The 12,166-nt window shown below is 38.8% G+C and overlaps 2 protein-coding genes and 1 long non-coding RNA gene across 6 annotated transcripts; 2 read left to right on the forward strand and 1 right to left on the reverse strand.

Moving 5' to 3' along the window:
* Positions 1-121: 121 nt before the first annotated feature.
* LOC147507466 (receptor-like cytoplasmic kinase 176) lies at positions 122-5,114 on the forward strand. Of its 4 annotated transcripts, XR_015217669.1 has the most exons (7): positions 122-516; positions 658-947; positions 2,610-2,745; positions 2,921-3,078; positions 3,261-3,384; positions 3,471-3,665; positions 4,440-4,575. XR_015217669.1 is itself a non-coding variant. In XM_086600161.1 (6 exons), the coding sequence occupies exons 1-6, from the start codon at positions 294-296 to the stop codon at positions 4,766-4,768; spliced, it is 1,260 nt and encodes a 419-aa protein (XP_086456287.1). In that variant the 5' UTR covers positions 131-293; the 3' UTR covers positions 4,769-5,114. The 4 variants fall into 4 exon arrangements, 3 of the variants coding, with proteins under 3 accessions (XP_086456287.1, XP_086456288.1, XP_086456289.1); XM_086600161.1 differs by lacking the exon at positions 3,471-3,665 and having other exon boundaries at positions 131-516; positions 4,440-5,114; XM_086600162.1 differs by lacking the exon at positions 3,471-3,665 and having other exon boundaries at positions 132-516; positions 721-947; positions 4,440-5,114.
* Positions 5,115-6,494: 1,380 nt separating this feature from the next.
* LOC147507467 (uncharacterized) lies at positions 6,495-7,425 on the forward strand. The gene is made up of 2 exons (XR_015217672.1): positions 6,495-6,997; positions 7,157-7,425. It is a non-coding gene; the product is annotated as an uncharacterized LOC147507467 (long non-coding RNA).
* A 2,977-nt stretch (positions 7,426-10,402) lies between these two features.
* On the reverse strand, positions 10,403-11,210 carry LOC147507468 (cytochrome P450 76T24-like). Its single transcript, XM_086600172.1, has one exon. It carries the CDS (start codon positions 11,168-11,170, stop codon positions 10,616-10,618), a length of 555 nt encoding a protein of 184 aa, XP_086456298.1. The 5' UTR covers positions 11,171-11,210; the 3' UTR covers positions 10,403-10,615.
* Between the last annotated feature and the right edge of the window lie 956 nt (positions 11,211-12,166).

A 12,166-nucleotide genomic window follows, 5' to 3' on the forward strand; every position in this document is an offset into this window, starting at 1 on the left:
GTTATAAATACAAAGTTGAATAAACTTTTTTAGACGGCAAGAAGAAGAAGAAGTAATAGATTGAAACCTTCACTTGAAAAAATTACTTGATTTTCAGTTGAGGAAGAAAAAGTAATCGATTGAAATTTGTTGATATTTGACCAAGTAGTCAAGGACTCTGAAATTAGTTAGAAGCTTCCCACGAAAGAGACAGCAAGTCGGGACCACACGGATTTCTCAGACTATTTTCCCACGCCATCAACACTTGGTTTGAACTAATTTTCTTCCACTCCAATAATTCACACATAGGAAGAATGACGAATATAACTTACTTCCACAGCGCCATTCGAGAGGATGACTCTGCTTCCACCACTTCAACCGATGACCAAGTTGAAGAGGTAGCCAGACCATATGTGGGACCATCGTCCGTGTATTCCATTATTGACAAGGCCTGTTTCGGTTGCACTAGACCACCTACAGAGCTAGATGTCGACTTTGTTGGCCAGAATATCAATACTTGCATTTCTTCCGATTCTGGTAATAACACTCGTTTCTTTGTGTTTCAACTCCTTTTATTACGTGCATGCAGTTCAAAGTCATATTTGCTCGAAAAACTCATTATTGGCTTAGGTAGAGTTATAGTCATAGTGTTATTTTGTTGACTTGGTTGTTTCCCAGTTGGCATAAGAACGGTGACTCAATCATTTTATTATAATTCAAATAGAGAATTCTCGTTTGAAGGTGGAGAACTGAAGTCCCCCAACTTGAAGATTTTCAGCTTAAGAGAACTCAAAGCTGCCACCAGGAGCTTCCGCACTGATAATATTCTGGGAGAAGGCAGTTTTGGTTTAGTATACAAGGGTTGGATTGACCAACACAACCTAACTCCTACTAAACCTGGGACGGGCTTGGCTGTTGCTGTTAAAATTCATAAACCAGAATCATTCCCAGTCCGTCGAGAATGGTTGGTGAGTATCTCCCTCCTTATAAACTACTCTAATACGTACAAAAATAACTTCTCTTATGATATCTCGAGTGTGCATATCATTTAGAAGTGCATTGTTAGAAAAATGGATTTGCTTTGCACAAATCCATTGAGATATGAATGAGTAATTTGTCTTCCACTCACCTATAAATAGTGGATGAATTTGGAGAGAAAGACACCAGATCACATAGAGTTCTGATCTTTATCTTCTCCCTCTGTTCTTAGTCAAATACTATGTTGTGTTTGCTGTATCTATAGAATTGAAGTGCTAACTTTCTATAGAAGGAAATCCGTTCTATCTTGGGAGACAGTTTCTCATCAACCTTCAAGCACCGTGAGGGGGAAAATCTGTCTTAAGGACATAGTGTATCTACACTAAGCTCAGATTTAACTAAAAAGTATAAGACGCTTACAAGACAAAATGTTTGTATAGTTTGATAATTGGTAAATAATAAGTACAATTAAATTGTATATTCCTAACATGTATCGAGTCTAAATGCATTCAGCATATTATATATATACTTGCAATGTCTGTATACTAGCATGTGAGGGTGCCAAATAGGCCTTTTGGGGCATGTTGCTCAACACCGTTTTCCCTAGCAAGTTTTAATGCAATGGGCATTTGTTATTTTTGGCTGCCAAATAAGTCACAGTTGAGACATGTTCTGGCACCCGTCCTGTAGATCATTTAAACCAAATATGGGAAAACAAATGGAGGACAACACAGTTTCTGCAGTGGGTTACGTACTGATGTACATATGACACAACTTTTGCCTTCCGTTACTTATAGCTCACAATCCTTAATGCTTTTCCTGGAAAAATGGCATGGAAGATAGCACATACAGTTGGGCGGAACCAGGACTGTAGACTTGTAAAATGGATTGGGGGGGGGACACCCTTGTTCATGCCCAAACCAGGGGCACACCCTCCGCTCTTTCTTCTCCCATATATATATATATAGTAAATGTCTATATAAAGTGTATACATATAGTAATATATCTTATCTGTTAGAAATTTAGGTGGGGGTGGGGGGAGCTATAGCCCCGTTAGCCATGCCTTAGGTCCCCCTCACGACCCCTGCATGCAGTGCATGGCGATTAAAGTCCAATTGGTGTTAAAGTGCATATAACACCTGTTTAAGCTGTTGTATTGGACTGCTATTATCATATTATGTTGTTTTTGTAGTAAAACAATGGTAATGAAAATGAATATGATGGTATAATTGTTCCGTTTATTGCAAAGGTATTTATAGAGTTTACATTATGGGAGAGGATATCTCTTCATCTATGGAAACTGATAACCACATTTAGTCAAAGGATATAGATAGCATTAACTAGTACAGGTGTATGTTGAATAGAGAAAGTCATTTAAATCAGGTCCTTGATCTATGGAAACAGATAACAACATTCCATTGGCAATCTTAATAGAGGTGGCTGAGTAGTTAGTACTACATTACATGTTACTGGGAAAGTGACATTGTTAGTATGCGATTTTACTAAAAATTTCATCACATATAGTTCTTAAGAGGTCCTTTTTTTTTTTCGAGGAACGTTCTTAGGAGATCCTAAGCATTCCAAGTTACCATAATTTCATTGGAAAGAATTTTATTTTCCAAGTATTCTAACTGTTTGTTACAACGTTGCAGACAGAAATTTATTACTTGGAAAGGTATTACCATTCCAATCTAGTGAGGTTGATTGGGTACTGCTTTGAGGATGGGCGCCTCCTACTTGTCTATGAGTTCATTTCCCGAGGAAGCTTGGATAATCATCTCTTTCATAGTAGGTTCCTGAATCACTACCTTGATACAATTCTAACTTCTATTTCCCCTGTTTTATTCAAATTTACACACAGGGTTTTGTCATCAGGTAGCTTGTTAATTTTTTTTGGATTGGGAATTAGTGAATTGTTTCTATATGTTACTAATCCAAGGTTTTGGATTGGGAACTCGTGTAGATTCTTTTCCAAGTCGTTCATTAGGGGGGGATAAGCTTTCCTGGAGTGTCCGAATGAAGGTCGCACTTGGGGCTGCAAAGGGGCTTGCCTTTCTCCACAGTACTGAAACAAATGTTATACATCGGGATTTTAAGTGTTCCAGTATCCTTCTTGATTCGGTATGTGGCATGTAAAGCGTACAACACTCCTACTGTCATCTCTCTATAATCACAACTATGATAAGGATACACACATGTACACCATAAAATACACTTGTGTATTTACATGCGTATCCTTAACAAACTATACATGCTGACAATGTGCCTTTAATTTCTTATCATATTTCATCTTTCACACGTAGAACTACAGTGTAAAGTTATCTGGTTTTGGGCTGGCCACGGATGGCCCTACAGGCGTTGAGAGCCCTGTCTCTACTCGTGTTATGGGCACTTCTGGATATGCTGCTCCTGAGTATGTTGCTACAGGTATACTCAATTGTACACACTCCTTTATTCTTATATATAATTGAATATTCCTTTGCAGCTTTTTGCGAATGATGTTGGTTCATCAGGCATTGGTACAAACTGGCGATAGTCCTTTTATCTGGTCACTTTTCTTTCATTGGCCTGACAAGTGACATCTCTCAAAATTAGCTGAACTGCGCCTAATTACCTTAACAAAATTTCCAATTCTCTCGATTTACTGGAGTACCAGCTTTACTGAAGTGTTGACAAATCCAAGGGGAGTAGGGACATCACTTCGCAAGGCAAATTACAATCTCTCTCCTAGTTTGAAAGTTCTTTTTGAGATACTCACTTCCCCTAGTAATGGATCCATTATCTTTGAAAAAAATTTAAAGGGTTTTGTAACGCTTTTTGTTGAAAAATAATATGTTGATATTGGAAATACCTCACCAATTTCAACTTGAGAGGAAGCTCTCAACTATAATTAATATTACACTGTCACAATGTACCCCAATGTTTTCAGAGGCAATTGAGGCATACGCCTCGAGGCGAGACTTGTGCAAAACTTGGTTGAGGCATCGATACACAAGAGTTGTACGCCTTAAAAAGTGCGGCTTACATGATGTGTTAATTTTTGCTTGAGGAGTACGATTAATACTGTGATTTTCTCTTTTTATTTGATTTATTTTAGGTTCTATTTTTCTATATTTTCCGTCTGAATTTTTTTTACCTTGTCTTCCTCCCTATTTGTTTATGACTTAATGGTTAAAACTAGATGTTGCTGTTGCTCTATGATCATATAATTTCACTACAAATTGCTCATTGTTGATGTAATTGAATTGTTAAATATACGAAAAACAACAACTGTTGTCATTAGTGCCAATCTACCTGAACTCACACCAATTAGCAAGAAACCTAACACTTGAGGAAAGAAACTATATTTTCAAACATTTCTTACAAAGGGATCAATGTATTTACGACTTGTTCTTATTCAAGGGATTACTATATCTTCTTCTTTTTCTTGTAGCCTTAGTTAACTTGTATCCTTTGTAAAGTCACTTAATTTGGATGTGAAGGTCGTCTGACAGCCAAGTGCGACGTGTTCAATTTTGGAGTAGTTCTCCTAGAAATGTTATGTGGTAGACGAGCTCTGGACACGAACCGGCCATCTGAGCAGCACAACCTGGTAGATTGGGCCAAGCTGCATCTAAAGCAGACCCGTAAAATTGGTTGTGTTTTGGACATCCATCTTGAAGGTCAGTATTCACTGGCAGATGCTAAAAAGATAGCTAACATCGCCCTTCAATGCACATCCACGGAAGCAAAACACAGGCCAAATATGAATGAGGTTGTAAAGGCACTGGAAGAACTTCAGGTTTCCATAGATGAAACACACCCAAAATGATCCTGGCCTGAATCATTAAACTCATTCAACTGATTGTACAAAGCACCATACGTGAAGTGCAAAGGATGCCATGGTGCCTATGTGGGTTCTGATCCTCGGCCAACAACATCCTCCTTATACACTTAACGTGAGTATAATGAATATGTTAGAACTGTAAGTAATTAATTTGAACAACATTCCAGATGGTTTGGCGGTACTCTGATTCATTTAAACCTTGAGATTATTTATTGTACTACAGTTTTTGTAATTAGTTTGTACTTCTTGATTTTGCCATATATATCCAGAATTTCTTGTGCTGTGTTGCCTTTCAGGACACACACTGAGAATTCGTTTTTTTATGGTAAAACACACTGAGAATTAGTTGTATGATCACATTGGTTATCTGTTTTTTAATTTTTAATTTTTTTTGGGTAAAAATATGATCACAGTCGTTAAGGGTGTGTATTGGTGCCATCCTGAAGATAGAATAGTTAGATAGCGTTATAACTAGGGTCAGATCGTTTATTGAAGAACTCTCTATGTTTTGTTAGGAGTGCGGCCTGAATTTAGTCCCACAAGTAGAAGTTGAAGACCAAAACTTGTGAAGTTTGTCGCTCACCAACTAGTAATATGGAGGCCCAACTGCGTCCAATAAACTTGTATACTGCTAAGCAGTGGGGCGTGAGCGGAGAGGGAGAGGGAAAGAGAGAGGGACGAAGAGAAGAGATGAGGATAGACAGAAACCAACCAAACACATTTTGTCCGCTTACTCCCCTCCCTTCTGCCCAGAACGTTCGCTCCGCTCACTTGATTAGAACCATACATATTTCTCGAACTTCTCTACTCTACAGTCTACTCACAATAATAAATTCTCGTACATTTGTTGCTGCTGACGAGGAGTTCAATTCTTGCATTTCTACGAGATGTGGTAATAATTCTGGTTGAATTTAAAGTTTGTTTGTTGAAAACTTGAGTGAAACACTAGTTAAGCAAAACACATTTGCATACCCCATTCAGCACACAATGTAGCATTTTAACCAAACACCTTTTAATCAGCAACCAGAATCAGCATTCAACACTTGAAGCAAACACATTTGCGAATTTTGTTCAAGAACATGTAGTTGGTTTCATGTGAGTTCACTTTGCAAAAGGTGTTAGAACTTAGAATGAGAATTCATGTTGATTTCTCTGACTCCAGCTCCTCAGATTGAAGGTGAATAGTTTAAGACCCCCATCTTAAAGATTTTCAGCTTTAGAGAACTCAAAGCTGCCACGAGGAATTTCAGCCCTGCTAATATTGTGGGAGATTGCTGCTTTGGTTTGGTCTAGAAGGGTTGGAGTGACCAACACAACCTAACTCCTACCTGGGATGTGGGCCTTGCCGTTGCTGTCAAAATGATTAAATCAGATTCGCCATTCAAGGGCCATCGAGAATGGTTGGTGAGTATCTCCCCCCCTTAATAAATTACTTTCTGAAGCGTAGAGATAGCTTCTCTTGTTGATATTTTCGCGTATGCATATCACATTTAGTAGTGTGTATCGAGTCTGAATGCATTGCTTATGTTATCATTGTGTAGTTTTAGCGTGGGAGGGTGCCAAAGGCCTTCTAAAGGCATGTTGCTCCAAGCCATATTTGCAAGCAAGTTTGAATGCAATATGTTATTCATGGCTGCCAAATAAGTCAAGACTACACAAGTCCTGTTGTCTGTTATATCATTTAATCCAAATAAGGTAAAAGAAAAGGTGGATGACACGAGAACAGCCAGCCGCTACTTATAGCAGTACTGCTATCCCCCCCATGCCAACCTGTGAGTATAGATAGCACAAGGCAAAAGGCATGGGAGATAACACATTTATTGCATGGCAATTTTGGCGCAATTGGTGACAAAATGCAGACCATACTGTTTTAGATGTTGTATTGGACTGCTCTTATGTTGTTTTGTTGTCCATATTTGAGTAGATCACAATTAGGACTGCTCATCAGGATTGAACAAACTTTTTTCTGGGCTTATAGCTCTTATGTGATCCTAAGAGCTCCAAGTCACTATGTTTTATGGGGGGCACTCTTACAGTCCAAGTTCGCTAACTGTTTGTTACTCCGGTGCAGACTAAAATTAATTATTTGGAGCAGCATTACTACCATTTTAATCTGGTAAGGTTGATTGGGAACTGCATTGAGGATGTGGTCTTCCAATTTGTACGTCTATGAGTTCCCGCGTCAAGGAAGCTTGGATGATCATATCTTTAGGAGTAAGTTCTAGAATCATTACATTGATCTCGGATTTAACTTCTATTTTCCCTGTTAAATCTAAGAATAAACATAGGCTTTTGTACCGAGGAAGCTTTTTACTTCTTCGGACTGGGAAAGGTTGTTTATGTATGTGATTAAAATCTGAATTCTTGTTGCAGGAGGTTCTTATGTCCCAAAACTTTCTTGGGGCTTCCGAATGAAGGTCACACTGGGGGCTGCGAAGGGGCTTGCCTTTCTTCACAGTCCTGAAACATATGTTATAAATTGCAATATCAAGAGTTCTAATATCCTTCTTGATTTGGTATCATGGCATGTACCAGTACACTGTAAAGTTACTGCTACTGTGATATCTCTGTAATGCCGGCTACTATACATATAAACTCTCATATCGTGCGTTCAATTTGTTATCATTCTTTTTCCCTTGGTATTCAATTTCCTGCTATCACATATTGACCTTTCAATCGTAGAACTACAGGGCTAAGTTATCTGGTTTTGGGGAGAGACGTGTCTCTACTAGGGTAACAGAGACTTTTGGATATACTGCTCCTGAGTATGTTTGTACAGGTATAATCAATTGTAAATGTGTCTTTATGTGCCTATATATATATATATATATATTCTCTAAAAAATAGTTACTTAAATTAACTTAAAATAAGTACGAAAGTAAAATTTCACCTAGAAAATAAATTCAACCCCAAAAAGGACAATCGTTTACAAAATGAATATATAGTAATTCTTGTTAGCTTGTCCTTAATGCATCTATGGTGTTTTTCATATTTTGATTCCTATTTTTTGTTTTGTTTACTTTTTCTTTTTATTTCCTTTCTAGTTATTGTTATGACTTATGAGGAACAAACTAGTAAAATCGAAAATTTTGAGGATTTTGTGCAATATGTAACTACTTTTTTTTTGTGGAAAAAATGAGACTTGTGTGACTGATAATTCCCTTGAGCTTGGGGATCATTATTATGTGCCCTGTTATGTAATGAAACCCCTGCCTCAAAAAACAAACCAGTAATCAACACCGAATGCTCCCACCACAACACAACTCCCGGTTAGGAAAATCCAAAATATCCGCCATACTCGCCCTCAAACTCAATGCGTACGTCAAAACTTTCCTACACTTTGACCATGTCAACTCCACATACATATATTCCAGCACATCCTTTAACACTATCCCATATCCTTGTTTCTCATTCAACAAATCAAAGATTCTCATATACCGCCAGTTGTTCCCAGAGAACTGGTATGGTGCCTTAGGACAAAAGTTCATAAAAGACAACATTAATTTCGAAAACGGGATCGCAACCCAGCTCAAATCTGCCCTGTGCGTATCACAACAGTCTGCAACAGCGATTTATAAGCAGGAGTCCTCAATCCTCATAAAGAACACATTCGACTTCAAATCTGCAATCGCTTTGAAACCAAGTTTTTTCACACAAAGTAACTCCCTCAACAATCCCTCCAACGGCTCACACACTCGGTGAACTTCGATCAACCGATACAACACAAGCCACCCCATACGACTCATCCCCCATACCAGAATAATTATCGACCGTCATTCGACTCATCACCCAACCCATGATTACTACTACCACTACCTTCCTCCCGATTAGAAGTCAACTCGTCCATACTGACAATCTCCTTGCAGACATGACCTCTCCCATAAAAATTCACTACAAACATTATCTCTTGGAACAAACACTTTCTTTCTTCACTAAGAGATTTTTCCTCTTCTACATAAGTATCATCAGAACTATCACTATTTATAACACAACCAAAAATCCAATCATATCTCATAACCACATTTACACTATAAAGCCACAAAAACTCATATTTTACATAACCCTAACCCAGGCTTTCCTAGTGAAAACAAAATAGACAAAATATAAAACAAGCAACCTATGACGGAGATCAAGAAGCACACCTTTCTTATTAAAGTAGACTCCACTCATTCTCGCAAGCTTCCCTTAGAACAATTGAAAGCACAATCCCTTTTACAACGCTTAAAAACTCCTGCTAGTTCCAAAATAAACCCTTCTCCCACAAACTTCTTTGCTTTATATACTATTTATATACTAGCACCAAATGAACCCCAACCGTTAGATGGAAAACCGTCATTTCCATCATCAATGACTCACATGCACGACCTTTCGTATAACCGTTTTAAGCGCGCACTCTCAAATCAAATGATGCATATCTACAGTCCAGAAACCTTTTATCCAACGATTCAACATCAGTACCGCCCATGCAAAACTACACCAACGCTTTCACCACCACATACCCATCTCGAGCTCCACAACCGTATTTTCAAATGAAAAAAATAATCATAACCGCATCAATTATTGTTCCAGCCGTTCCCCACTAATCCACGTAACCGTCCCATCATGCGACCACGAGTTTTGGATTTCTCATCAGCACACCCTTTTCATCGACGTACTAACGAGAGAGGGCTATGTAAGGGACATCCCATCTCTCAAGCACGTGACACGCACGCAATCCACATACAACGACTCCGCCAACTCAACTCGACTTCAAACATATGAGCGCTCACCCACTCTCCAAAATCAGTTCGGCACCAATGACTCGACACCCGACCTTATCTCGTGACATCATCACCTGCCGCTCTCATCGTTGTTATCATTAGTGTCAGACCTTTATTTAATTACTGCAACATTCAAATCATTGTCATTATCACCTCCTTAACCACTCTCTTTCAATATCAGCTCAAACAACATAATATCAGGAATCACCATACACATACATGCGACTTTTGAGGGGCGTGGTCGCTTCATCTTGATAGCACAAATGTCCATACCACCACACGTGTCCTACTTGCTACTTGCTCACATCGCCCATAAAGACCAACCCCATAACTATGTTGGCTTGATTCCAGTCTCACTCTAAAAGTGTTGGATACGTAGGCATTTTCTTACTCATAAAGAACAGCTTATTTCCATCCACCAAAACACTCCCTTTTCTCCGTTCAGATTAGAGCTAAGTCATAAATACTTGGTGTAATGTCCCGTTAATCCCCTAGGATAAAAATAGACATTTACACTCCTATTAGTTTTGAACTTGTGACCTGTCTCATTGATATACGTGTGTTTTCTCTTATCTTTTCATTAAGAGATTGCAGGTTTTTAAGTCGCCCACATTGAATTTACTCATCTATTGTAGCTAAATCAATAAAGTGGCATTATCCGGCCAACTCGGTTAAACTTGGAAATATAATCCAAATCGAAGCATTTGTAATATTCGGATAGCACCCAATCATGCATTCCGGTAGAACATGGTCATTTATAATTCCAACATGAACTCAGTTAGTGTTCTCAAGTTTCTCCTTTGTTTCAAGCATAAGCTTCTTGTATTCAATCGGAGTAATAACTAACATTACAAAGAAATTAAGTGACATTAATAGAACAACAAAATTATGGGATTTCAAAGTCAAACAACTTTTACTGAACCATATATAGATATATGCAATTCACGCGCGCAGAATTTGAAATGAGATGCGGCCTTCGTCGTGCAATACAAATAGAATCCTAGATTTAGAAACAAGTGAAACACGTGTGTCAATGGTGCAATATTCATTACAATCACATTGAAATGTAAGTTTATGCTTCGATGGGGATAGCATAAAGTGGCTTGGCTTTCTGCAAGGTAAGCCCGAACTTTTCTTCCATGTCGATATCCTTAGGCTTCACCCCATCTTCGAGCTCCCAACCAAATGAATGTAGAAGTGAAGCCAGCATCAAATGTACCATTCGAAACGCCAAAGGCAATCCTGGACAGATCCTCCTACCAGCACCAAAAGGAATGAACTCAAAATCTCGACCTTTAAAATCTATAGTTGATCCAGAGAACCTATCAGGAAAAAACATAGTTGGATTTATCCACATTTCAGGATCTCGGCTAATAGCCCACGCATTTACTAACACTTGTGCATGTCTAGGCACAGTGAAACCACAGATATCTACATCGCATTCAGCTTTGTGAGGGACTAAAAGTGGAGCTGGTGGGTGCAAGCGCATAGTCTCCTTTACAATTGCTTGCAAGTAAGGGAGTCGAGCAATATCAGATTCTTCAATAGGCGCATCTTTGTTGATTTTTTCTTTAAGCTCCAATCTAGCCTTTGTCATTGTATCTGGATTGCGGAGTAGCTCTGTCATTGCCCATTCAAGTGTGCTCGAGCTAGTTTCTGTCCCTGCTACAAATATTGTTGGAATCTCCAAGTGTATTTCAAAACACTTGTGTGTTGTTTAGTCCCACATTGGTGAACCACCACTAGTAAGTGAGGTATATGAGGTGATCCTCTAGCATAAGGGCGTGCCCTTAGGGTACAAAGGCTTTTGTGTTAGGAGGGAGGACTCACCCAAAGCCACACCCGCCCGCACCGAGTCAAGTCGTGGGCTTGGGCTTGGGCTGATTGTCTAGTGGGTAGTGGATTACCAACTGCCAATACTGACTGAAACCTCTATATAAACACAGCAGTGTGTACACCAGCGACTTCTATTCTCTTCTTCCTGTCAGCCGCCAGAGAGAGCCTAATCCGCGCCTTGGTTATTACCTGTTATTCTGTCCTTGTCTTCTATTGTTTTCTTTTATCTGCATACTTCAATCTTAAGGAAAGAACAAGATGTCTACACCTGTTGACACCACGCCGATCAAAGAAACCAATTCTGGAGTCATGGAAGTTACTTCGTCTATGAGAGATGCTACATTTATACTGAATGCTCGCAACTTACCTAATGTGTCAAAGATTGAATCCTTCAACGGTTCACACTTCAAGAGATGGAGAGAAAGGGTGTTCACAGCCCTAGATGTACTAACTATGCAAAGTATCTCACTGATACAGCACCCATGGAGGGGGTTCTAATGATTTCGAAAGAAATCAAGCTGCTTGGCTCAATGGGAATAAGGTATGTCGTCATGTTATTTTGAGTACCTTGTCCAATGAAATATTTGATATTTATTGTTCAAATAAGAATGCACATGATATATGAGAGAGTTTGAACAAGAAATACATAATAGAGGATGCTGGTACTAAAAAATATGCTATTGGGACTTTTCTAAAGTTTCATATGAGAGAGGATAGAGATGTAACGTCTCAAATCCATGATTTTCATGTGCTGATTAATGATTTGAAAACTGAGGGTATTAATTTA

This window comes from Coptis chinensis, chromosome 3 (assembly GCF_015680905.1).
Source record: "Coptis chinensis isolate HL-2020 chromosome 3, ASM1568090v1, whole genome shotgun sequence".
Taxonomy (NCBI): Eukaryota; Viridiplantae; Streptophyta; class Magnoliopsida; order Ranunculales; family Ranunculaceae; genus Coptis; species Coptis chinensis.

Coding starts and splice junctions, on each gene's coding strand:
- LOC147507466 (XM_086600161.1), top strand. CDS start 294: ATGACGAATATAACTTACTTCCACAGCGCCATTCGAGAGGATGACTCT. Junction 517..657: donor TTGCATTTCTTCCGATTCTG/GTAATAACACTC, acceptor GTTGTTTCCCAG/TTGGCATAAGAACGGTGACT. Junction 3,079..3,260: donor CCAGTATCCTTCTTGATTCG/GTATGTGGCATG, acceptor TTTCACACGTAG/AACTACAGTGTAAAGTTATC.
- LOC147507468 (XM_086600172.1), bottom strand. CDS start 11,170: ATGACAGAGCTACTCCGCAATCCAGATACAATGACAAAGGCTAGATTG.